Here is a 27,338-nt window from a genome sequence, read left to right on the forward strand (position 1 = left end):
TGGAAGGAGAAAGGGTGTTACCCTTAGGCACGTGGCTGCCGAGAGGGAAACGACGGGGATGAGCACCTACTACGTGCCAGATATTTGGCTGGGCCTTTATCTGGTGTAAACACTTTATTCCCCCAAAGAGGCCAGTGTTGTATTTCTGAACCCACTTTGAGGGGAGGTTATTAAGGGTGGGGAAAAGGGAAGTGTCTATGTGGCTGGGGTCGAAGTGGCCAGACCGGAGGCAAATCTATACTTCTCTCCCTGAGGCTGGTGAGGAGAGGTGGGTTTGGTGGGTCCTGTGGGTAGCACTAGCTGTGTGACCTTCCACGGGCTACCTAACCTGCCTCGATCTTCTTGTCTCTAAAACAGGGAAGTCATCTCCCCTTCCCTTCCAGGGCTGTTGGCACTTTTGCTTCCTTTGAATGCTTTCCCCTCTGACTTGACTCCCTTTCTTGTTTGCATATTCTTAGGGGTTAAGCCTATAAGACAGGTGACCCTGTTTCCTTAGAGATGTCTGATCATTTTTAACCAATATCAAAAGCAGAAGAATTCAATTTGGTCTTCAAATGTTTCTTACAAGGCACTTAAACTAAAGCCTGCCTGAATGACCATTATGGTTCTGGTCGGAATCATGGAACACTGGCCATAATGAGTCCATGGACACACTATAAAAGTCTTTCAGATTTATTAGACAGAATTCTTGCATTTGCAATAAGCCCTGGAAATCGCTCTGAAAATCTCTAACCCGTTCTTGAAAAATCCTGAAGCACGCCCGGTCCACATGGGTACAGGGAACGTAGAGAGGTTGCAATTCCCATCTAGATCATCTTGGGTCAAAATACTCTTACGTTTGCTGGGGAAGTGGCGAAATAGAGAGACATGTGCTTGCTTGAATTAACTAGATGTGAGTTGAAAAGACAAGTGTTTACTTAGTTCTGCAGTAGATGAGTATTGTACGCTCCTCCCTTCGTTCCTTTAATCAAAACTTTTTACTGACTCTCATGCATTAGGGGTTCCACTATACTTGGTTATGCAGAAATGCAAACGTCAAGAGCTACTTCTGCAAACATTTTTCAGAGGTAAGTGGTCTAAACACCCGATGGAACGGCTGTAGGCTTTCCATGTTGTCCTCAGCCCCAGGCCTCTGAGAGAGCCAGCAGGGCTCAGAGTCTGCAAAGAGCTTTCATTCCCACTGTGTCACCTGATGCTTCTAGTATGCTTGTAAGGTATTAACGTCACTTCCGATTTTCTGTTAAGAGAACCGACATGCAGAAAGGCTAAGTGACTTCTCCTAGGTCACAAAGTCAAAATAAGACCTGGCTCGAGGTTTCTGATCCCAGCACATGTACGTGTTTTTGTTGTCCTTAATGCCTGTGAATGTGATTTGCATTTCCAAATTTCTAACTGCCGCTTTTCTACTTGGCTGCTGCGTGATCTTGGGCAAGTAACTTCCCCAAGTCTTAATTTGTCAATTTGTAAAATGGGGATAATATTGATGCCTATTTTATAGGGCTGTTTTTGTGAAATAATACACGGGAAGAGAGGACAAGGAGGGCTCCCGGCCTGACCCATGACTCTGACCTTGAGCAGCAGGTAATGGCCAATGCCCCCATCACCCCGTTTGCTAGATATCCCCTCCCACTCCTGCATCCCTTTATACCTGTCTGTGCACACACAAAGCCTTCACATTGCACTTGACTTCTGCATGGTCTGCTGGTAACACAGTCTTCAACTTCCTTGTCAGAGAAGTTACATGGTTCCCCATTGAACTGAGAGGGCCGGAGCAAGTAGGCATGTCTGTACTGTGGCAGAGAGGAGGAAGGTGAACCAAGGGCGGAGCCTCAGGGACCTCGGGAACTGAGGGATATACACTGAAGGGTCCATGTTGCAAGTGCCTGTTTGCTCGACTATTTCAACTAGACTCTGAGCTCTCTGAGGGCAGAGACCTGGCCTTTGATCTCTGCAGCTGCCGCGATCAATAAAGATTTGCTGAATGTGGGAAAAGCTCGGGCTTCAGAGTCAAAAGGTATTAAGTAGACTGATGTGGCCAGTTCAGTAACACAACACCACAATCTCTCAGCTTGATTACTCCAATGGGTTGATTCAATTATTCTCATTTACTCACTATCTTATAAATCAAAAAGCAAGCACATTGGAGACACATCTGACTCTGATACTTTCTAGTTACGTGATGTTGGCAAGTTACTTAACCTCTGTGATCTCAATTTGGTAACCTATGAAATAGGGGTAATGAATTAACCTAAATGTACGGTTATGGAGTTTCAACTATATAGAGGATCTAAATATGAAATCTCATGTTGTCCGGTACCTAGTAGGCACACAATTTCTTGTACTTATTTTTCTTTATTGTTATCACTTTTAAATTCCCGTTGGTTGACATATAGTGGTATTTTTCTTTATTTTTAATCTTTACCAGGCAATATTTCTCTATCTCTAACTTCCTATTCGTTTATTCCAGAAATATTGGATTTCCAAAACACTGAGCCACTCGATGTTGAACAAGGTCGGTATTGATGCTTGCTTGGTTCTTTTGTAATCGAAGTACAGGTGACACAGTGTTACATTAGTTTAGGGTGCACAACACGGTGATTCCACAGCTCTGTACATTATGCTGTGCTCACCGCAAGTGCACCATACTACAAGATGACAATACCATTGACTATATTCCCCAGGCTGTACCTCCATCCCCATGACTTATTCACTCCATAAGGGCTTGCTTGTGTGTTTCTAATCATAATCGTGCCCTCTGGCCTGCCCTCAAGGAGGTCGCTGCAGATGGTGGGGGTGGTGATGGTGAGCGCCAGGCAGGGACAACGCAGTGTGATGGCCGCCATATTGAGGAAGGGCACAGTGCTCTGTGAATTGATAGAGGCCTCACTGATACAAACTTGGGAGCCAGTAAATGACAAGCGAGCTGAGGTTCCAAAGGTGAAACGAGGTGTCAGGCAAACAGGAAGAGGCGGCGTGAGGAGGGCAGAGAAGAGTAATCTGTGGGGAGAAAGTTACTCTACCAAACCTGAGAGACTAGCAAGAGCGTGCCTTGTTCCAGAAAACAAAAAGATGTTGATCTTGGCCAGAGAGAAGAATACAGGAGGGCGGTGGCCAGAGCTGGAGGGAGACATAGCCAGGGGCAAGTAAGGGAGGGCTCCCCAGGTCTCAGGTTAGATTTAGTATTTTACTATGAGGCAATGAGAAACAATTATAGGGGGGAAAGTGATCCCATCTGGGTGGCTTCCAAACACTAGTTGTAGGCAAGAGTTTGGTGCGACAAAATCATACAAGCCAGGGTAGCAGGCCCTTTGCAGAATGACATGTTAACCAACCATAGTTATTATTTGTATGGCATCTGGACACCCCTCCCCACCTCTTCCTGCCAAAAAAAAAAAAAATACAGACAACCATTCACCCATGCTCCTTTGCATGGGACCCCAGAGGGTCTTTTGTCCTGGAAGGCAGAGACTGGCAGGACAGGGATGAGGTCTGCAAAGAAGATTGTTAGAAGACCAGCCCCAGGCACCAAAGACAAAATGGGATTGAGGGGTGTGGAAATGATGGGAGAGAGGCATCTCAAAATTCCGGTTGAAAGGTTTTGATAACCCTGCAGCCAGTGACCCTGCAGAGAGTGATGATGTCCACTGAGGGCCAGTGCGTAACAAACTCTGAGTGAAGAGTGCTGGCTGGCTGGCTGGCTCATGCTGAGTCTTCCTGGTTTATGCTGCAGATGAAACAATTGTACAGATAATTGGATCAATGCTGATAATTTCAGCAATAAAGCTCACTTTGGGAACTGAATGATCCTGCTTGGCTCTCCACAAAGATCCAGTTAACTGTGTAAATGTCCTGGGTCCACTTTTACAGCCTCGTTAGGGTCTTAGCCCGTGGCTGCTTTGATATCCTGAGGAGCTGGGGAAATGGCAACCCTTTTCTTTTTTCTCTCACATCCCTTTTCTTCTCACAGGGTTCTCACACAACCCTTTTCTTTTCTCTTTTCTCTCAGCTCTCTGTTCTCAGAGCTGGGATCCCGTGTCAGCCCTCGTATGACAGGGGAACCTGAAGCACAAATACGGCAGGGACTATGGTGGTTTTTGTTTGTTTATTTGTTCGTTCGTTCGTTTGTTTGTGGGACAACACTAGACAAGAAGCCAGCAGCCCAAATTCAAGGCCTTTATCTGCTGCTAGGTGAACCTGACAAACCGCCTGCTCTGAGTCTCTGTTTACCTATTTGCCTAACAGAAAGTGCAACTGCTCCCTTCCCTTCCTTATGGAGGTGCCAGAAAATATCACACGATCAAACAATACCTATTTATGGCGCTCTTGTTATGTTCCAGAAATTGGCCTACATTGTAGGTACAGAATTGAATAAACCTTCAACAACTTACCACTTGATGGAAAGGTAAGTAATTAAGGAAAAATGACAGGAAGGACAGGGAGCTATTACAGGTGTTGGAAGGTTGGCTATCTAATAGCACATAGGGCTGAGAAGTCAACGAAGGGCTCCAAAGAGGTAGCCTGTAGGCAGAGTTTCAAATAATGAGTAGGTGTTCGCCAGCAATGCAAGTGGGAAAGGTCACTCCAGCCTCAGAAAGCAGCATGAATAAAGCAGAGAGAGAGTGTGAAATGGTCAGAGAGAGACAAGTGTTCTGTGGGCCAGAGTGGGGGATGCCTTATGGAGATGTCGGCCAGGTCAACGTCATGGGGGCCTTGAAGACTGTGAGTCTGGATCTGATCTCAAGAGCCATGTGTAGACTTTGAACGGGTTTCAGGCTGGGAAAAGACAGGCCACGCTTGCATTTTCAATAGCTCCCCTGGTTGTACCATGAAGATGGACTGAAAGAGCAAGTTTGGAAGCAGGAAGTCTGATTAGGAAGCTATTAACCTGAGCAAGGATAAGTATGCTAGGCAAGTAGCTGGAAGGTTGAAGAAAGGATCTACTACGTGGAAACACTGAGGAACAGACTTCATCAAGTGAGCCAATGTTCAATGAGATCCTACTATGTGCCAGGCACTGTCAGCAGTGCCTTCACCACTCTTGCTGAGAGTTAGGGCTTCTGGAAGCTTAGAGCTCCCCCAAGGCCAGAGTACTTACCCTTTTCTTCTGACAGGGATCACACGTGGTCCAGGAGGACCAGCTGGAAAGTTCACAATCAATAGGCATCAGTGAGACATCCACATTCCGTGTGTGTCTGCTCTTGGCGAGGCTCTCATTGACTGCACTTGACTCAAGAGACTGTGGCCTTTCACCTCTAAATGGCCATCATGAGAGAACAGAATCAAGTGTCAAAAAAGAATTAAGTATGCATGCAACCACCTACCCATCCGTTCAATATATATATATATATATATATATATATATATATATATATATATATATATATATATTTGCTCATTTGCGTGAGGCTATTAGTTTATCATTCAAGTATAGGTTAATTCATCCGGCAAACAGTTATCGAACACCCATAAGTGCCTTCCATTTTGGCCAGCTATCGTCGAAAGAGTACCGAACTCAAGAGCAGAAGACAGTCCATCGGCACCTGGGGGATCTGACTTGCCTTTTCGACCTGTGTGAGTTCCGCTTTTCTCATCCATGTAATGGGAGAATCATGCCTCCCTCCCAAGGCTATTCCTGGGATTCACTGAGAAAGTACACGTGAGAGTACTTTATAAACGCTAAACTGCTACAGATAAGCAGGGAATATAACCACAGCTAGATGTACGACTTGAAGCAATTCCTTCCTCACCGGGGGCCTCTGTGTTATGCCCAGGGAAAGGAGAGGTTTGGACTAGATGGTCTTTAAGGCACTCTCCCATGTTAAGAGTCCATGAAACATTTGCTGAGAACGAACAACATTCAGGGTACTGTGCTACAGGGGATACAGGGAAATATAAAACATAGGTTCTGCCTTCTGGAGCTCACGTTTATCTTAGAACAGGAGAAGAGAAACATGTCTCATATCTTAGCTCTTTGGGACTCATCCACTAGGCAAGGTTTGTAAGCACGCAGGCTCCAGGGCCAGAGTTTGCCTTAGGACGTCACTGTAGTGTGGAGGCTGGGCCAGGGTGAGGAGAGCCTGGAGGTGGGACAAGCAGGCAGGAGCCTCATGCAGTAGCATCAATGAGTGATGTGAACTTGAACCATGGCAATGTCTAGGGGAGAACACATGGCGGGGGGCGGGGGGCAGGTATACGAGATGTTGCTCCAGTGGAACGGATAGAAAATGAGAAGAAGAGGTTAGACAGGAAGGGGTTCAGGTTGATGCTTAGTTCTAGTTTGCGTGTGTGCGTGAGTGGGGGACACAGGAGAAAAAGAGCTTGTTGGAGAGGATGTGGGCGGGCATGCTGAGTCCCAGGAGCTCACAGAACACCTATGTAGAGGATTCAGCAACTAGTCCTAAGTGGGTTTGGTACTCCGAAGAGAGATTTTCGCTAGAGATACGGAGCTGATCCTGAGAAGCTATGGGAAAGCATAAGACTGTTATTGAGAGGAGAAGCAGGCCAGACAGAAGTCCTTGAGGGACAGCAACACCACCAGCAGTCCAAGAGAGAATGGTGCCCTGCCAGTCCAGAGCAGACAGAGCATATAAGGGGATGTAGGTGAGGGCAGGGCGGGTGGGTGGAAGGGGCAGACAGTGTCACATCTATAGAGCTGTCAAACAACATGAACTATGTGTAGAAAGTAAGGTGACGCTTTTTGTGGAGTTCCTGGCATTCGGTGGGATATTCAGTAAAAGAGTGGATAAACAAACGTGGTATTGAATCTGTCTAGGCCTCCAGTTAACTCCGTGTGTAACATGACAGGTGAGGGGGGTGGGAGGGAGGGGAGAGTGGGTGATGGGTATTGAAGAGGGCATCTTTTGGGATGAGCACTGGGTGTTGTATGGAAACCAATTTGACAATAAATTTCATATATTAAAAAAATAAATAATAAATAAATTTAAAAAAATCAAAAAACAAAACAAAACAAACAAACAAAAAAAACCATGACGGGTGCATTTAGATTTTACCCTTCCTCCACCGGTGAGAACATAATCTTGCAACCTGTGTTCCTTTTCAAGGCAAAAGAGATGAGAAAGAAAAACAAAGATTTTCTGAGCACCCAGGACATGTCAAGCTCCGTGTGAGGTGTTTTACCTGGGCCATCTCCTTGAATCCTCACGGCAATGCGAGAGGACAGTGCCACTTGGGCAGATGAGGGAAATGACTGAAAGTCACGTAGCTGGTATGCAGTGGTCCTGGGGGTCTGAGCTGAGGTCTGTTGGACTCTAATGCCTCTTTATCCATTTCCCCCATGCTGCCTGGAAGGGTGCCAGGAACAGCATCCACTCTACCAGTGCCCTCTGTCTCTATGCAAGGTCTCTTTCATCTCTGTGTCCAAGATTGAGTCATTAGGGAGAGCATCACACAGTTTCCACTGTCTCAAATACATAGTACATCACTCCAGACAAGGGCATTAACAATACATTCTCACTTGGCAAAAGTCCTAAAAAGAGGATAATATTAACTACAGTGAAATCCATCTCCAAAACCGCCCCAGAGACCAGCAAAAATCAATTGCCTAGTAAAGTTGGATCTTTAAGGAAAGGTCAAAGACTCTCCTGGAAACCACAGGTGGATACTTTTAAAATGGTTACTTGAGGCAGGATGCTGCACCCCAGGAGCGGGGCTCAGAATGTGTTCTTATATCTACTAATTTGCTGGGGTTTGACAAAACAATATTGTCTGTGATTCGGCTTCTCCTAAGTATATATTTGACAGCTCGGCAGGGTACCGTCTTCCTGTTTCAACTAAGAAACGGTTACATTGTGTTTTTAGCAACCATCAAGGCAATTCTGGGCACAGTTGAGACTGAGTGGATGGGTAATGTACATGCACTGTATTAAGAGTCACAATTATTTTCTTCTCTTAGATTTGAAAGCCTGTTAATAGGCGAGATGATCGTTTACAGAAGGAACTTGGTAAAAAGTAGTTATAGCCACCAGGTCTCTCATTTTTGCACCCCATTTTCATTATGGAGGTGGCAGTATAATGAAGTAATCAGCTGAATAAATAGTATGTTTGTAAATTACATCAGTTAGGATGTGTGTGGTTTATTAGTACTACAAAATGCAAATTGGAAAGAAAGGCTGGCATTAAATTGCATCTTTAAATCCTGGCCTCTGTGTAGGGATACAGCACATTCATTTCATGCCCACGGATTTTTACGGAAACAGACCAGATGGACCTTTTGACCAACTGAAATGACTCTGTCATTCAAAATCCTCTCTATGTTTTTAAACATGCCCGGAGAAGTACAGAAAGTAAAATAATAAACACTCATGTAGTCATAACCCATGATTGGCAATTATTAACATTTTGGTATATTTCCTTCAATTTTTTTTAATAGAAAATAACCCTATACATTACACATCTGCATTGGATACCAGCCCCAGATACATTTCCCTCTCCTCCTTCTCAGAGGGAACTATTGTCGGGGATTTACATGTATCCCTTGAGCCCTTTAAATATTTTTACATATTATATACGCACAACATATAACATTGTATCTGTGTGCTTTACTCATACTATACATATTATTGTGCAACTTGCTTTTGTCAATCAATGCTCTACTTCTGAGCCCTCTCCATGTTGATTCATAAAGAGATCTAGTTCATTTCTTTACCTCTGATGTCCCATCAGAGGACATAAGTTTCATTCAATGTTTTCTTTTTCTTTTTGAAAGACATTTATATTTTCCCAATGTTTTGCCATTGCAAAGAACGCTACAATAAATATGCTTCTACAAGTCCTTGTAACATATCCCTCTACATAAGGAATGGCAAGGATGTGCCTTTCCTTGAGGTGTACAGAATGCAATTGCCAACATCAGGATATATTTCACTGGGTTCCTGTCTCCTACTCTCTTTCTAACAGGAGTTTCTGATCAAAATAAAGATGGATCCATCGAGGAAGGCAGGATTAGGTCAGCAGTAAATTGCAAGCCATCAACTTATAGAGATGGGGTGTGTCAATATATTTTGGCTTTCTGTAGAAATGCCCTGACACAACAACTCTCTGTCACACACAATTTGTTAGGCAGCTACATTCCCTTTGCAAATAGCATCCTTCCTCTTTGCTGGAAGAGGCAGCTTCTGGGTGGCAGATTTTCAATTTCTCCTCTCTCTGTCATTTGCTGTTGTAGACATGAAATTTAAAGCAACATCTCAAGGCAACAAATGTGTGGCCCAGAGATAGAGAAATGACATGGGGGCCCAGCACGTCAGATACACAATGCAGCTGGAGAGGGGATAATGCATTTGAGAGGTAGGATAGTACAGGGATACAAAGGAGCTCCGGAACCAGAAACAAAACAAAACAAAACAAAACAAAACAAAACAAAACAAAACAAAACAAAACAAAAAACAATTGGATTTGAATCCATATTCTGTTACATAGTAAGTGAGTAGCTTTGTGACATTTACCTTATCTACCAATCTTAGTTTCCCTCTCTGTAACACCGTAAGCAATAAAACTTACCTCCAATAGCTGTGAGGGCTTAGAGCTAATGCATCCAAGTGGCTGGCACAGAGCAGCGATAAATAAACAATAGGTCTTAGGACGATGTGATTATTTCATCTGACATGATTATAAGAACTAAACAAAAACCTTTCTTGGGAGCTAACATGAGGGAGGTCTCAGTTTCTCCTGTGCCAGAACTGAAGGCTGTTCATCCACTTCAAGTATGGAACTCAAATACCTGCTGTGTTCAGGACCGCCCACTGGAACTCACGGGTAGAGGCCAGAACACCAAACCTGGTGGGGGTTTGAGACTGACAACATGAGTGAGTCTCTTCTCCTCTCTGAGGACCCTTTTGCTTTTCTAACATAGTGTGAATAAGAGATAATATCCATCTCATGGCATGGCTGGAGGATTAAACAAGACACTCTACTTATCTACCACGCCTACCTCCACTTCCCATGTCGGAGTGAACTTCCGAATATATAAATATGATCGTGCTGCTCCTTGGCTTAGAACCCTGCAATGGCTCCCCATTGCTAGAGGGTAAGGTTCAAGGTCCTTAGCTCCCACCCTAGTACTCCTCCACTCCACCCACTCTGATCCTGCTGACTCCCACTTGATCTCGTCTTTGCTAGTGCCTCGCCTTGGCCCGTGCTCGAGGCCTCCTGAGATAGACTTGAAGCTTCAGGAACAAGCCAGGCTTCTCGTATTTCCATGCCTTTGTCTATGATGCTTCCTTTGCCTTGAACACTCCCCACCCCCTGGGCCATTTGGCGAACATCTATTCTTATATAAAGATTCAGCTCAAATACCATCCTTTTCAAGAAGACTTTCCAGACTTACTGAATGCCCAGTAGAGCTGGTCACTCCCTCTCTTGCTTCTCACCTGTCCCTGTATCATCTCTTGCAACTGTACCTAGAGTGTGTGCCCACATGGTGGCTTTTTCCATGAGAACACAAGCTCTCTGTGTCTTACCCATCTCTGTATCCTTAGAGCCTGACAAGGGGTCTTGCAAAGGGGTCACTCCTATTTGCAGGGGGTCGGGTTGCTATGAGCCCCTTCAACCTCCATTCCAGACACATATCCCTGGGTCTTTAACCCTTCTCTGTGTATACATAGTACATGCATATAAGGCAGGCCTTGGCAGCTTGGTTCTTCGTGGGGCCAAGTTGAGATTCTTGATAATCATAATAGCTATTATTTGTTGAGTGCCCAATGGGTAGTGAACCTCTCCGTTCTGGTCTTAGGGGTGGTGCCCAGTGGCAGCTGAGTGGTGGGAAGAGGTGAGACCGGGGGTTGTGTCCAATGGGCACTGGTACTCCTCACATTAAGTGGGAGGTTGTGCTCAGACAGCATTTATGGAATCAACAAAAGGAATGGCACAAACAGCCCTTCTTCCCACAGGGAAGGCCTGCTCACAAGGAGGCCTGGGATACCTGAGCATTTCAGCATCATGGAAGGGCTTCTCACGTACCAGGAGGATCTCCTAATTGCCAAGTCACTGGCACATCTTTCACTGGAGCCCACGTTTGAGCTTTCACTAAGATATTTTCTTTAGCCTGCCTTGTATCCTATTAACAATACCAAAAATAATGAAGTAAATCAGTTAGAACTTAACTGCTGGGAACATACAGGAGTGTGTGTGTGTGTGTGTGTGTGTGTGTGTGAGAGAGAGAGAGAGAGAGAGAGACAGAGAGAGAGAGAGAGAGAACCTGAGAACCCACAGAATTTGGGTTGATGAGCAGGTAGAGTGGGTCCCACTCAGACATTAAAGTCACTGATGTGAATTGGCTCTTTTTTCCATACATGACAGGCCTTCTTTTGCGCAAAGAAGCTTTGTTCAGAACACAGAACAAGTATCCTATTCTCAGCGTGACAAAATACATTTAAACATGTCAGTTTCTCAGGGGAACTTGTGTTGAAGTCAGACGCTTGGTTCCATAATAATCTGAAGACAGTTGTTGATATTATTTTATCAAATGCATGCAAATTGCTCGAGGAGATGCTCCTTATTCAATAGATGCACGACAAAGAGGCGGTCAGCATTTTGTGGCTTTGTACTCCCTGTCACATTATTGACTGGCGAATCACTTGTCACCATCACTTACCTGGAGCCGGGCAAACTGAGGCAGCCGAGGGCAGCAGAGAGAAGAATCAGTTCTGATAGTGTCCTCCAAGCCCACGGCACCGATATCTTCATTGTCTCTACGTGATGGAGCTTCAGCTGAGGCTCCGAGGTCCATGAAAAGTCTGCACAGGGAGCTTCTGTCCCCACAGAGCAAACAGTTCAGCAAAGTAAACAGAAAGCCAGTGGTGCCTGGAAACCCCTTAGACTTTGCACGGACAGAACCGTGCCTATGACCCCAGACACCAATGAGAACAGTGGAAAACTGTGCAGCACATGACACAGACTATCTGGGGAAGCAGCCGAGAGGACAGGCTGTCAGTGGGGACTGTGGGCTCTAGGTCCAGACTGCCTGGGTTCAAATCCTTTCTCTGCTTTGTCACCTTTGGCAAGTCACTTTACCTCTAGGCCTCGGTTTCCTCGCTTGCAAGGTGGTGAGGTTTACAGAAAGTAACCTAAGTAAGGCGACGAGGACAGGCCCATGGGAAACACTCGCACGTGGGAGCTATTACTACGAAGTGGAAGGCAGCGTGGGAAGTCAAACCAAGCTTTGCGTTTTGCCTCTTTCTAGCCGTGTGACTTTGAGCAAGTCAATGAGGGGCCGCTGAGCTCTAGAACCTGTCTACCCGAGTTAGAATTCTCTTGGTATGTTTCACTAGTTGTGTGACCTGTGGCAAATCATTAACCTCTGGGAGCCTCTTTCCTCATCTATAAAACGAGAATAATAGTGCCCAACTCACAAGGCTGATGTGAAGACCAAATCAACTGAAATATTTAAAACACTTTGAAGGGTGCCTGGCACGTTCTACGTGCCCTCTCTGTAAGTGACCTGCTATCTTTTATTGACTTTCTCTGATTCTGTTCCCTCGTCCACGAAATTTGGAGAGTTAGGCTTACCCGTCACTCAGGGTTGGGAGAGTCACTGGGCTACTAACTGTGAAAGTGCTTCATAAATAGGCATCGTAAAAGCAATAACTGTAGGGGCACCTGAGTGGCTCCATTGGTTAAGCATCCCACTCTTGATTTCGGCTCAGGTCATGATCTCACAGTTTGTGGGATTGAGACGTCGGGCTCTGTGCTGACAGTGAGGAGCCTGCTTGGGATTCTCTCTCTCTCTCTCTCTCTTTGCCCCTCTCCTGCCTGTGTGCTCTCTTTCTCTCTCAAAACAAACAAATACACTTAAAAAAAATAACTGTGAAAGAGTAATTATCCAAATCTGTGTTGTTTGTTATTATGTAACTTACATGGAACTTCACCACGGTTTGGGGAAAAACAGAGAGCTTTCCTGACCTTGCCGGAAAGTGTACTAGGTGATTGGTAGTGGTAGATTGAACATGCGTCTCCCATATTTGCTAGTGACCCTACAAAACCCCACGTGGTAGCAACCTGAAAAGAGTTCAGTCAACACCATTGCCTTCCACCTACCATGTCTCCCACATTGCAGGTCAGAGGGACTCTCTCTTTCCTCTAGGGGTGAACACAGCAAAGGCAGGTGCCACTCATGTATGGTGAATAAACTTGAGTCTGGAAGAGGGATTTTCCTTCGACTTTTCATTATTCCGAGTAGCACGCCCATTGCTGTGCCATTTTGATGTGGCGTCCCCCTTAAATGGGATTAAAGGAAAATGTCACATGAGACTCTCTTGCAAGGGCGTAATCCAAGCAAATGTTCAACTCATTACGTCTAGAAATGATTCCCAGAGGACCCGTGACTGGGTGTCGGATGGACGTGTTCACATTTTCAGTTCCGGCTGACACAGTGTCAGCCCCACTTCTCAGCTGGAGACGGCACGTGCCGTCCCTGTGGTGGGGGGCACTGGCGTGGGGTTGGAGGAAGCATAGCACAGACTCAAAGGCAATGTGCAAGTGGCCAAGGATCCCAAACACACCTCTCTGCAAACCACCACTGACTCCTCAGAATCAACAAATTAAAGTCCAAACTGCACTAACCTTGCATTTATGAAACCAACCTGCAGGGCATTAAGGGCTGTATAAACATGGCGGAAGACGGTCCTGTTGCTGTTAATGCTGCAGGTGTAGACGAGGGGACCCGGGGTGGGGGGAGGCAGCAGGCAGCTTGGCGATGCGTTGGGAGGAAGACTGCATAGCATTTCCTTAAACAAGCGACCTCATTTCTCTGTTTTCTATTTTGAAAAATGGAGACAACAACTCATCAAGGTTATTCTGGGGAGTGGATATAGAACACATTAAGCCCTTAACCTAGCTCCCCTCGTAGGGTGGAGTACTCTTGAGTGTCAGCCGGCACCCCATCCTGCCACATGTGCCAGAGGGGCCGGGCTAGGGCTGGGAAGGCAGATAAGCAAGAGCGGCAAGGGGATGGATGGAAGGCCATGGAGGGCAGCCATCCCTTCGCGTTAATTGGGCCCAGAACACAGAACACAAACTCTGCTGTCAGACCATCCTGTGTGCATCCCAGTTATCATTATCCCAAGCACAAGGCACTATCTCACTGCTGTCCCAAAGGATGCAGCGACCTGAACTTTGCCACAATTGATTGTGGTAGTTAATCATTTGTAAACAAGCAGAAAATTGCATTTCAAGAAAGATCCATGTTCTCTCGCGCGCCTGCGTGCGTTTAAGAGAAGCCACATCCTTGCAAGACAAGCCTCCCCTTCCACCTCCTCAACCCGATGGACTCATGGAGGACCCTGCAATTTTTAGCGGCCAGTTACATGAATGACTCAGGTGCTCTCTCGCCAGATTTTTTGCGCATGCTGTTCTCTCTACCCAGAATATGTGCCACTTGGTTAAACAGAATTCGTTGTTTGCGTTTCATACTAACGTTACCTTCCCAAATGACTCTCCTGGGGTCCTTTGCCCCCTGGTGGCTTACAGTGCTGCTCACCTGAGGTTATGCCAGGAGGATGGCAGCCTCAGGCAGCAGTGATAAAACAGATTTTTCGTGGGGAGTTCTTAGCAATTTAACAGGCTTTCCCATATGTCATCTTGTTTGATCTTGACGATAAGCTAATAACTGTCATTCTCCATGCCTCTGACATGGGCTTCCATAACTGAGTCCACGAGGAAACCTATGATCAGGTATGGATTTTATGTTGTTATTTTTTTGTTTTTTCCCTGACTCCCAAAGTCTTCTGTTTGTAATTCCAAGGCTTTACCCTCCTTTTAGAAGGTCCAGGATGGATTCAGGTATAGCACAATTATCACACCTCACCACTCTCTGGCCATAGCTCTCTTCTCTAAGAGTAGGTTTTAGAAAATGATCATATGTCTCCAGGCCTTTAAATTGTACAAAGAAACTCATAACTGTACGCCTATGGATCCACCAAGAGTTCATTGTTTTTTTCAGCCTTTGATAACTAATTTTCTATCCTCCATTTCCATAATTAATCCCACACATTTTAGGTTTTGTTATGGCAATCAATACTCTCCCCCTGGTACCTATTTTTGTATTAGTTAGCTTTTGCTGCATAACAAAAATTCCTAAACTTAGTAGTCATTTACTAACTCAAAATTCTTTGGGTTATCAAATAGGTCTGGGCTAAGCTGGGTCATTCTGCTGGTCTTGCTGGGTTCACTCATGCAACCTCAGCCAGCTGGTGGGTTGGGAGGGGGCTGGCTGATACAGCATTGCCTTGTCTACTTGAGGATTCATTCTGTCTGTCTATCAGTGCTGACTGTTGACTGAAGCGATGGGGTCAGTGGGCCACAGTTCTCCAAACAGACTCAGTCTTCTTCAAGGTGATTTCATGGCTCCAAAGAACAGCAAGAAAGGACAGGCTCCAAGGCAGAAGTGCCTTTTAAGCCTCTGCTTGAATCATGTTTCTTAATGTCCCACTGGCCAAAGCAATGGCCAAACCCACACTCAAGAGACAGAGACACAAATCATACCTACCGATAGAAGGAACAGCAGAGTCCCTTTGCAAAGGGGTGTGCGAATAAGGTTGCAAGGAATTTGTGGGTATTTTGGGATTTACCACAGATATGCGCCACTTTCACAAAAGCAGTTAAAGCTCAGTGTGCCTCCTTCATTTCTCTCTTCTCCCGTCCTTGTGATTTCGTAGTGTGTGTTGAGATAATAGTGGCTTATGGTCGATAGAGCCTATAGCTCTGACTTGCTGGATGGAGAACAGGCCCTGCTGGGGCTCCTGGGTGGCTCAGTCTGTTAAGTGTCTGACTCTTGATTTTGGCTCACGTCATGATCTCATGGTTCATGAGATCGTGTCCCATATTGGGCTCTGTGCTGACAGCATGGGGCCTGCTTGGGATTCTCTCTCTCCCTCTCTCTCTGCCCTTCCCCTGCTCATACTCTCTCTCTCGCTCTCTCTCTCAAAATAAATTTAAAAATTCTTTAAAAAAAGAGCCCCTGTGGACTCACAGAGAACTTCATATGACTAAGAATTAAACTTTTGTTATGTCATTGAGATTTTGTGGTTTATATGTTACTGCAGCAATAGCTACTCTATTCTGACTAGTTATATTCTAATGTTTCACACAAAATTTGTTGTGTATGTACATGTTTCTGGGGAAAAAGCCCATATTTCCCCTCAGATTAAAAAATATCTGTGATTCAAAAGAAGTAAAAACAAAACGAAATAGAAAAAATTCCCTCAGGAGATGTAACTTTTTCAGCTCACAGAATTCTGGGTTTTTCACTTTGAAGGTGGTGTGGAGTAGTTGGAAGTGTCTGAGGCATCAGACAGACCTAGATTAGCATTTCATTTCTCCCATTTATTAGTTTATATCCTGGACAAATCCCTTAAGCCCTCCAAGCAGTAGTTTCCCTGGTTTAAAATGCAGGCTTGTTGAAATAATGCTTCAATAATCATTTATTGCAAGCCTACTACATGTCAGGCACAATGCTAGGTGCCGGAGTATAAAGATGAATGTGTAATAAACCTTCCACATAAGAGCGGACAATCTGGTGAGATAAACAGACACTATAATACATCATGGCAGTACAGTGTGGTGAGTGCAGTGATGGAGCCTTCAGAGCACAATCTGGGCACAGCCAAATGTGTGTGTGCATGTAAGTGTTTACATGTGTGCATGCACATGTCAGAGTGTGCACAAGTATGTGTGTGTACAGTGTGTGCACAAGTGTGTGTATGTGTGTATGCACACGTGTGTGCATGCAAGCACAAGAGGGTGCACACTGTTGTGTTGCACACACGTGTGTGCACAAGTGTATGCGTGAGTGTGCACGCACATGAGTATTGTGTGTGTGTGTAGGTGCACAGTTGTGTGCAGCTGCGAGTGTGCACACATGCGTGTGTGCATAGTGTGTGCACAAGTGTATGCGTACGTGTGCACGCACATGAGTATTGTGTGTGTGCGTGTAGGTGCACAGTTGTGTGCAGCTGCGAGTGTGCACACATGCGTGTGTGTGCATAGCACGTGCACAAGTGTATGCGTGAGTGTGCACGCATGACTATTGTGTGTGTGCGTGTATGTGCACAGTTGTGTGCAGCTGCAAGTGTGCACACATGCGTGTGTGTGTGCATAGTGTGTGCACAAGTGTATGTGTGAGTGTGCATGCACATGAGTATTGTGTGTGTGCGTGTAGGTGCACAGTTGTGTGCAGCTGCGAGTGTGCACACATGCGTGTGTGTGTGCATAGTGTGTGCACAAGTGTATGTGTGAGTGTGCATGCACATGAGTATTGTGTGTGCGTGTATGTGCACAGTTGTGTGCAGCTGCGAGTGTGCACACATGCGTGTGTGTGCATAGTGTGTGCACAAGTGTGCATGTGTGACTGCATACGCACAAGCATGTGCACACAAGCACAAGAGAGTGTGCGTGTGAGCATTCTGTGTTGCACATGCGTGAGTGTGCACAAGTGTGTATGTGTGAGTGTGCGTGCATGAGTACTGCATGTGTGTGTATGTGCACAAGTGTGTGCAAAGTGTGAGTTTGTGCACACACATGTGTCTGTGCACATGCGTGTGAGTGTGCACACAGGTGTGTGTGTGCATGTGTGTGTGTGATAATTGGGAAAGGTTTCTCAGAAGTGATGCTTGAGCTGGCCCCTCAGGGGTGAGGAGGAGTCAAGAAACCAAAGGACCAAAGGGAGAGCACGTGCTATCACTGGGAGAGGGCAGCAAATTCAAGATACAAGGGTGGGACCCCGCACAGAAGTTGGGGAATCGAAAGCCATTTGGTATTTCAGGGGCACAGAGTTCAGCATGAGTAGTGGGAAGAAATGGCACTGGAGGCAGGCAGGAGTCATATCATGAAGGGCCTGGTGGGCAGTGCTAATGATCGGGACTTGTGTCCTAAGTGCAAGGGGACCTACTGAAGGCTTTGGAGGGGAAGGGAGAGGACAGCTTTCTCTGTGGGAGAGACTACTCTTGCTGCAGTGTAGAGGATGGACCGGCGGGAGGGAAATTGGAGCAGAGAGTCTGGCCGGGGGTGTGTTCCAACAGTCCACTGAGAGATACAGACGCCCGAAGCAGGGTGGTGGTAACAGAGAGGAGGCATGGACACAATGTGTGCATTCTGTTGTGGAGAGAAGTAAATAGCACACTATTTACTTTTAAGTTTTAAGTTGATTTATTTTGAGAGAGAGAGAAAGCACAGGTGGGGGTAGGAACAGAGAGAGAGGGACAGAGAAAGAATCCCAAGCAGGCTCCGCGCTGTCATCGCAGAGCCCAGTGCAGGGCTCCAACTCACGGACTGTGAGATCATGACCTGAGCTGAAATCAAGAGTCGGACACTTAACCAAATGAGCCACCCGGGCGCCCAATAACACACTATTTGTAAAGGACTTTGTAAACCATGCTGCTGGGCACAAGGTGGGGTCATTATGATGGAGATTATGGTTCTGTGTTAAGGAAGGTATGTTAAGTCCCCTGGGCTGAGCTTGTCAGCTGCCCAGAGCGCCCTGGCTCCGCTCGGCATCCATTTCCTTCTTTATCACTCATGGTCCTGTGGATTCAAGGGCGCACGCTTGGCTACCATCAGGTGAGTTCCTTGTCTTCCAGGCTCACCTTCCCTGGACCCTGGGGATGGGCGAAGGAAGACTTTATCTTCTCCTACTGTCCCAGAGTCTTAATCAGTGTCTGATGTCCAGGGTTTTCCCTGAGGCCCTGGAGGCCTGATTTAAAAGACCCTTGGCAGACATCTGTGGGAAGTGCATCCCTGGAGGAGGTTACGCTCCCTGGAGCTCCTTCCCCACGGCAGGGTAGGAGCCCCACCAAGGTTCAAAGGTGGACCAGAAAGAAGTGCAGCTGGGCTGAGTGGGCAGTGAGGTCTCTGGAGGACTGCCTGGGGACAAACCACCCGAAGGAGAAAAGGAGATGGCTCTATTTCCAACTAGAAGAATAAGGAAAGGGAAAAAAAGCTAGCTAGCAAAATGAAGAGTCTCATCCTTTTGTGGCAAAGAGACCAGCTGTTCACGGATCCCTGTGCCCTCCACGGAGCACCCAGCTACGCTGCACTTCCCAGCACCTTTGTGACCCTGCTTGGCTCTGTGACTAAAGGCACATGGAATACAGGCGTGCCCTTACACCGTCCCACGTGCAATCTGACCCGCTCTCCTGCCCCGCATCTGCCTGCTGAATATGACCTTGGAAGCCACTGTTGAAGAGGGCTGCACAGCGGGCAGCCTGGGCTCCCGTGTGACCACATGGAGCAGAATCTTCCACACTCCCTGCTGATTACACTAAGCCTCAGTGAGAAGGAAACTTCTCTTGGGTTCCAGCTGCTGAGATTCCAGTGTCTTCCTGTTACCGTACATAGGAAGTATACCAAGAACATCTGGGCAACACTAATGATGAAGGCCAGTGCTACAAAGAGCAGGTAGGCAGATGTGGCCCGCGGCGTGCTCCAAGGTGATGGTCGGCCAGTGTGCCGAGAGGAGAAGTGACTTTGCGGGTTTTGCCTCCATTATTTGGGACGCAATCGCCAAATACAACCAGGAGACCGGGGGGAGAGCCCTTTAGGAACAACTTGATTTGGTTCTAGCGATTTAGGGCCGAGAGCGGGCATGTTGCTCGGCTCCTGGTCATTGACCAGAGTGCTGATCAGAGAGGACCCGGCAGTGTGTGTGAGGAGAAGAGGCAAAGAAGAAACGCTAGAAGACGGGTGGGCCATGGCAGTGAGGAAAATTATGCCTTTAGGGGAGTCCCCAGTTTGGGAACACTTTCAGATGGGGACCATGAAGCAACAGCGTGTTGAGGACTCACAGGTGGACAAGGAAGATGACTTCTAGGCCAGTCAGTGATTCCCAGGGTCTGTGCATAATTACCTGTTTAATAATGGAGCATAGTACATCATATTTTTTCTTTCTTTCTTTTTACTTTTTTTTTTTTGAGGGGGCGGGGCAAGGGGAGGGAGAGAGAGAGAGAGAGAGAGAGAGAGAGAGAGAGAGAGAGAATGTTAACGCCACGCTCAGCGCAGAGCCTGAGGTGGAGCTCGATCCCACGACCCTGGCATCGTGACCCGAGTTGAAATCAAGAGTCGGATGTTTAACCAACTGAGCCACCCAGGTGCCCCCATTGTATTTTCTCTTAGACTCTTTTGAGTTCCCACAGTCTTAGGATATTTTACTGACCTCACGATGCTCATTATCATCACTGGCACAGGCAAGGAAACATCTGGAGTTCAACTCAGAGCGGCTCGTTTTTATAAATGTTTTTACATTAAAGTACAGGCAATTCCTCAGAAATAAAAATGTTGAGTATTCCTTTTCTATGTCAGATATTTCTAGGAACACTAGAAATGTGTGAGGAGGGGAAATGGGATTCCACCTGGCAATGTGCCAGGAAATGAATTACCTGGGGGACTTTTAACAACTTGATGGATTATGTAGTTGCATTGATATTGTGGATTAACTGTGGCAAACAGGAAATCTAAGCCACCCTGCTCATCTGTTCATTCACTCGCACTGGATCACATGTAGACTCCTCACCCTGCTACATAAGTGATTTCTAAATCTGTCTGCTTCAGCTACCCTGAACTTCACAGCAATTCATTTATTCAAATATATATATATGTATTTTTTTTTCTTTTTTTTCAATGCCTAGTGTGCTAGCGTGGGAGACACAGCAAGCAGTAAATACAACTCTTGGCTCCCTGTCCATGTGGAGCTTCCGGTTTCCCAGAGGAAATAAACACAAGGAATCAATTACACTTCTGTCTACCATGATGATTTGAGTACCTTTAAGTAGTAAAAGCATATAATATTCTGAGGTCATTGGGGGTTGGCTGGGGGCGGGGAAATTCCCCTGCACTTGAAAGCCCCAAACCAGGGGCGCCTGGGTGGCTCAGTCAGTTAAGCATCTGACTCTTGATTTCGGCTCAGGTCATGGTTTCACGGTTTGTGAGTTTGAGCCCCACACCGGGCTCTGGGGGTGGTGGACAGGGTGGAGCCTGCTTGGGATTCTTTCTCTCCCTCTCTTTCTGCTCCTTTCCTGCTTGTGTGTGCATGCTCGCTCTCTCTCTCTCTCTCAAGGATAAATAAATAAAACTTAAAAAGAAGTAAAAAAAAAAAAAAAAAGCAAAAGAAAAGAACGTCCCAAATCAAAGGGTGAAGCGACTGAACTGTCAGACGTTTGAGTTGCTAATGCGATACCGATGCCATGCAGTATCACACAGCATTTCTGCTATCTGGTGTTGCCACAAAGAACCACCCCAACACTAGTGGCTTAAAACATCAATTATGTTACCATTACTCACAATTCTGCAGGTCAAGAATTTGAAGGGACGCAATAAGAATGGCCGAGATGACCACTCAGATGTTCGTTGACTCAGCTGAAGAGCTGGACAACTTGGGGGGTGGCTGGGACCCTGTGACTGCCACCTTGGTGCTCCGCAGGGCCTCTTCCTTTCCAGGTGGTCACTCCACAAGGCCTCTCCACAGGGTGGCTGCACTTCTTACATGGCAGCTCAGGGCTCCCAAGAGCACAAAAGCAGAAGCCTCCAGAACTTCTTCAGGCTCTAGCCTGGAGCTGGAGGGAGTGTGCTGCTTCTACCACATACTACCGGTTGAAGTGAGCCACAGGGCCAGCCCAGAATATCACTGTAGTACTACCCACAGGGAAGCACCATCTCCAGCCTCATTTGGGATCAAGCCTCAAGACTTACAATGGACTTTGAGAAGCGGCAGGTGCAAAGGCCAAGATATTCCTTCAAAGGGTTTAAAGACCCCGATACGTGGAAATGATGCAATTTTGAGAAAGGGCATGAGAGAGAAGAACAGGGACATTCAGAAGTGGATCCACAGATTGCAAACAAAACAAGGCAGGAGACCTGGTCCTACCTGGACAGAGACTATCCCCTTGGCCGAGGAAGATGTCAACTCTGACATCAGAACCCCAGCCTAGCATTCCCATAGTTTGCTCTACATATTTCTGCTTAACTGTGTGGTAGACAAAAAAATATGACACTAGGCTCAGCTTCTATACATGTTAAGAGAGCAGGCTCTACAGTCAGAATGTCTGATTATGATGTCTGCCTCTTCTACGTGCTAGAAAAGTGGCCTTACTTCGGGTCAAGTTACTTAACTTTTCTGTTCAGGATTGCCAAGGTACTTAGCACAGCACTGCATATGCACCAGGATTTTGAAAATGTTAACTATTAATAACGTTAATGCTCTTGCTCATATTGTTAATTTCATAATTTCCCATTTACACATCTTTCCAGCTTGATATTTGGCTTGGGTACGGGCTACCGTATCTGCCTACTGATGTGAGCATTTTGGCAGCCAGAGGGGCAAAAAGAGAATAATAGCCCTCTTTCCAGGAGGGACCATTAATATCTGTCAATGTGCATCCAGTATACAACCGTGTGGCCTTTGCTGGAGAGGAAAACCCTGGCCTCCTGAGCTTGGCTTGCTGCACAGGGTTGATAAACAGCAGCGTCGATGTCAAGGCTGAATCACCTGGGTATCTAAGTCATACTGACTGATCAACCCACGAAGAAACATTTTTTATGTTGTTTGATGTCCAAACTGGATATTTTAGGAGTCCCACGTGAACGCAGATAGACAGTTTTGATTTTTATTCAAGGTATTACTTTGCAAGTTTCTAGGTTTCCTGAGTGCATTAGTCTCTGAGTTCTGGAGCCATGTTTGAATAAGTTTATCTGCTGAGGTGTGCAATTGCTCCAGGATCTCTTTATCCCGGTCGATGATGTCACAATCTCTGCATGTGAGCCGGGTCTGGGGGCATTTCCTGTCTCCCGCGAGGGACGTCAGTAGGGCAGGGGGATGGGAGACTCTGCAGTACCTCTGCCTGGCGCAAAAGGAAGGGGCAGGTCTCTGCCTGGTGCAAAAGGAAGGGGCGGGCCTAGTCTATTCGGGCTGCTCTACGCTGATACTACAGCCTGAGGTCAAGTGGTAGCAGATTCAGGGGCTGATGAGGGCCCCCTTCCTGGATCCCAGACTGCCATATTCCAGCTTCACGGTCCCCGCATGGTGGAAAGACAAGGAAACCCTCTGGGATCTCTTTTACAAGGGCACTAATCTCATTCCTGAAGGCTCCACCCTCGTGACCTAACCCCCCTCCGCCCCCCAGAGGCTCCAGCTCCAAATACCATCACACTGAGGATTAGCTTTTGGCATACGACTTTTTGGGGGTGGGGGGCACAAACATTCTGCCTGTGGCAGTGGGATCCTGAGCTTACAAGCTATGCCCCTCACCTTCAGTTTTCCTGTCTGGAATATGGGGCTAATCGCATTTACCTCATAGGGCTTTTATGAGGGTTAATGAGTTAAGATTGCAGAAAATATTTGGAACAATTCATGGCACATGGGGAGTAGCTTTTATAGACATTAGTCACTATTATCAATCAGTTTCTTTACCAAGTATGGGGGTTTATTCCAGGCCTCACACCTCCCCCTTTCTGGACCCTGACTCTGACTCCAAGGACTTCCCTGGAGAAGTGTGAAAGGGACAGGGTGGTGGCCTTTTTCAGGATGTAGAGTTCCACTTGATCCCTAGAGGCTGGCTGCAGTTTTGAGACTCTTCTATGAGGCAGAATGGAGTAGGAGGGAAAGTCCTGGGATTCCCACTAGAGGATGGGGCTCAGGACTCATTCCTGCTACGTGCATGCCACTTTTGTGTGTCCTTTCTGAGTCTCAGGTCCTCACCTGCAGAATACGTACACATGTCCTATGCACAGGGCACCTGGGCTTTTCAGATCCAGGCAGACTCGCTGAGGTGGGGCAAGCCGAGGTACCTGGCATTCAAGTCAGAGTCCCCTGGATTCCCTTAGAAACCTGAAGGTAGGTGATGCCTGGAGCCCAGCTACTAGAAACAGGGCACAAACTCTTAAAGAGGCTGGCCCCAGTTGTCTTGGGTTCAGATGCTTGCAGAGTGAGTGGCTGGAGTATCTTATACCACAGCCTACGTTCTCAGAGGCTGGGAGGGCAGCCTTTGATGGGCTCTGAGGGACACTAACCCGCCCCCTGAGTCTTCCCTGTCCTTCCCACGTAGACCTTGCCGGTAGAGTTTCTTTCCAAGCCCACGAGAACCTTCCCAGGTCTCTCCAGCGTCCTCTGATCCTCTGCTCTTTTTGGTATCTGCTCCTGTTACTTCCATGTTGTCCCTTTGGTAGGAGGGTAGTTCTGCCCGATGTTTGAAGCCCCATCACAGCCCTTGCTTCTGTTTTGTTTTTTTTTTTAATTTTTTAAAACATTTATTTATTTTTGAGACAGAGACAGACAGAGCATGAATGGGGGAGGGTCAGAGAGAGGGAGACACAGAATCTGAAACAGGCTCCAGGTTCTGAGCGGTCAGCACAGAGCCCGACGCGGGGCTCAAACTCACGGACCGCGAGATCACGACCTGAGCCGAAGTCGGACGCTTAACCGACTGAGCCACCCAGGCGGCCCCCTCGCTTCTGTTTTGAGGATCTGTCCTTTTGAGAGGCAATGCCAAAGAGTGGGCAGAGGGTGGGCATCGGAGGAACAGCGGTCTGAGCTTGAACCTCACTTCTATCCCTTACTGACTGTGGGCATGCTTCTTTGTGTCTTTGACCCTCTCCATTATAAAGCAGCGAGGACAAGTACAGCGGTTGCCAGGATTAGAGGCAATACGCGTCAACTTCTGCACAGTGCTCTACACGCGGCAGACATTCGGTACCCTGGAACTATTACTGTCTCACCCTCCACAATGCCTGTAGCTTGTCCATGGCCGGGCCGTGGGAGGGCACTCACACAGATGTGGAATCATCAAACCATGTAAGTTAATCAATAGGTCATTCGATCTTAGGGTACCCCAGGGCCAGGCTTCAATCTGCCCTGAGTCAAATCTCAAACTTTTGTCAGGAAGCCTGACCAGAACACTCACCAGAACCGTGTCTTCTCCTGACATCTCGAGGCATCCCTTTCCGGCTGGGCAGGAAGAAGAAACCCTCTGAGGAGAACCCACTCACTGCTTTGAGTTTCCAGCCATGGCTCCCAATCCCACAGGTGTCCGGGAAGAGAGTCGGCATCCTATAAATGCTGAAGAAGAATGACAGTGATCATGACCAACAAAGCGTAAGGATAATCACAGCAGGTTTCAAAAACTAGGCTTCGTGTTGACTACAAAAAGGTATAATCGCACGGGGCCCCCACAGTGCTTCTGAGGCTATCATTGTTTTTCAAGCAGCTCTGACCCAATTGCAGAAACATTGGTGCTGCAGAACTCTGGCAGAAGGAAAAGCACCCCTCTCCCGAACCCCCTCTCTGCTCCCCCAAGTCCCCTCACTGCTCCACCTTCTCGAAATCCAGTCTCCGGTTGCCAGGAGGGCGCTAGAGTGAGGGAGGCAGCGGCTGAGTCCCGGCCAAGGCTGCCTTGCCAGGTTTCTTGTCAATACCTGTTGACATTTCTCTGAGTAATCGGTCCAGGCGCCTCAGGTATATTTCTTCCTATCACTGGATGGATTACGGGGGCTCTATTGATTTTGTGGTTTCATGTGTGAAAGATCTAATCTTAATCCTCCGTTGTTCATTTTCCTTAACCTTTTAATAACATGATAGGGAGGCAACCCATCAGAATGGAAATTGTTTCTTAGGCATGTTGTCATAAATACATGCCAGGGACTGTTTTATTGTATAGGAGAAGCCATATTTTTTGGAAATAATAATAATGATAAAATTTGTATGGTGTATTGCAGTTTACAAAGCACTTTCCCATATCAACTCATTTAATTCCAACAGCAACCCTGATAGGCAGGAGTTATTTTATTTACTTTGATTTATTTATTCTGTGAGTCTTTCCACAACATGAATTTTTATTATTACCCACTGTGTCACAGATGAGGAACCTGTATCGCTCAAGGTCACACAACTCTTAAAAATAAGGTGTGGAGTCGGGGTGAGCTGTACTTAAATCCTGAAGTGGTCAAGTTGCCGCTGTGTAACCTTGGCTGAGGGGTGTATGCACCCCACGGTCCTTTTCTTTACAAACAAAACAGATGATGCAACCTTCCTGAGATTTTGTAAGGATTAAAGATGAAGTGGGTAAACCCCCTGAACTGTGCCTGGCACCAAGGAAAGGTTTAACAAATGTTAGCTATTATAATTAATAATAATCTTAGTTATATGATAAAGGGAGGATTTACGCCAAGGGCTTTATGCCAAACCCTAGTTCTCCTCTGCTGGTGGGAAAATTAGGGTCTGCCTTTTCTTTCCCTTTCTCTTGTTTCTTTCTCTAAAGTTTAAAATCCCAGGGAATGACACATAAACCAAGGCTGTTCAGGTGAACACTGGGAAGTCTCTTTTAAGGCTGAGAGTAAAGAGTGAGAGCCTCATGATAGCAGCACTCTTGAGTCTTTCTAGAGCAGGATTCCAGCCAGGGGTGTGGAAACTGGCACACGGTGGTACAGTTCCAGACCCTGGAGGCATCCTGCCCATACCTGTGTCCTGCTGATGAAAGGCCAATGGGTTGGCATGCAGATGTTCTCACTGTAGCTTGGAAAAGTTACCCGGGTAATTGCCTTGAGAGCAGAAAGCCGAGGGACTGAGACTTTATTTCCAGCCATGCCACTCACTAGCTCTGAGGCCATGAGAGAGTAATCTCCTTTACCTGGGCCTCAGCTTTCTGATTTTTAAAATGAGAGCATTCAGGGAAGTCTAGGTGGCTCAGATGGTTAAGCACTGGACTCGATTTCGGCTCAGGTCATGGTCTCACAGTTTGTGAGTTCGAGCCCCACATCAGGCTCTGTGCTAACAGTGCAGAACCTGCTTGGGATTCTCTGTCTCTCCCTCTCTCTTTGCCCATCTCCCCCTTGCACTCTCTCTAAATACATACATACGTACATAAACAAACTTAAAATTTAAAAGACATAAAATGAGAATGTTCACCTATAATTTGTGTTCCCCAGCCCAAATATAGCTAGAAACTAAAAAACAAAAACAAAAACAAAAACAAAGACAAAAAAACCACTTTAAATTCCATACCCCATTTCCAGTCTCAGAAACGAGAGTGGGGAAGAAGGAAACAGCAGGAGGACGCATAGAAGAAATGCTCATGTTAGGAAATCTTAGTTTGGATGATTCTGAAGTTTCTTCTGGAACTTACATTCTATAGCTGTAGCACTCCAGAGCTGAAACGCACTGCCATGCTGTCTCACAGCTTTTTGTATTCGCTCTGAAGCTTACTCAACAACGGGGGTCAGAAACAGATGTATCCCCAGCCTCAAAGTGCATTTCCTTTCCCCTGCCCTCCTCCCATCTCCCCTTCTCTCCTCTCCTCTCCCTTCCTTTCCTTTCCTTTCTTTCTGTGAGAAAGGCATTATCTTCT

The 27,338-nt window shown here is 46.6% G+C and overlaps 1 protein-coding gene across 1 annotated transcript in view; it reads right to left on the reverse strand.

Annotated features, from left to right (window-relative positions):
- C8B (complement C8 beta chain) overlaps positions 1-13,739 on the reverse strand; it is a 39,545-nt gene extending 25,806 nt beyond the window's left edge. Inside the window, exons 1-3 of the mRNA XM_042993848.1 lie at positions 13,579-13,739; positions 11,612-11,768; positions 1,649-1,790 (exon numbers count right to left, since the gene is read on the reverse strand). Of these exons, the coding sequence (XP_042849782.1) occupies positions 1,649-1,790; positions 11,612-11,768; positions 13,579-13,739 (460 nt within the window). The remainder of the gene's footprint in view (positions 1-1,648; positions 1,791-11,611; positions 11,769-13,578) is intronic.
- Between the last annotated feature and the right edge of the window lie 13,599 nt (positions 13,740-27,338).

The sequence above is a fragment of the Panthera tigris genome, chromosome C1 (genome assembly GCF_018350195.1).
Source record: "Panthera tigris isolate Pti1 chromosome C1, P.tigris_Pti1_mat1.1, whole genome shotgun sequence".
Taxonomy (NCBI): domain Eukaryota; kingdom Metazoa; phylum Chordata; class Mammalia; order Carnivora; family Felidae; genus Panthera; species Panthera tigris.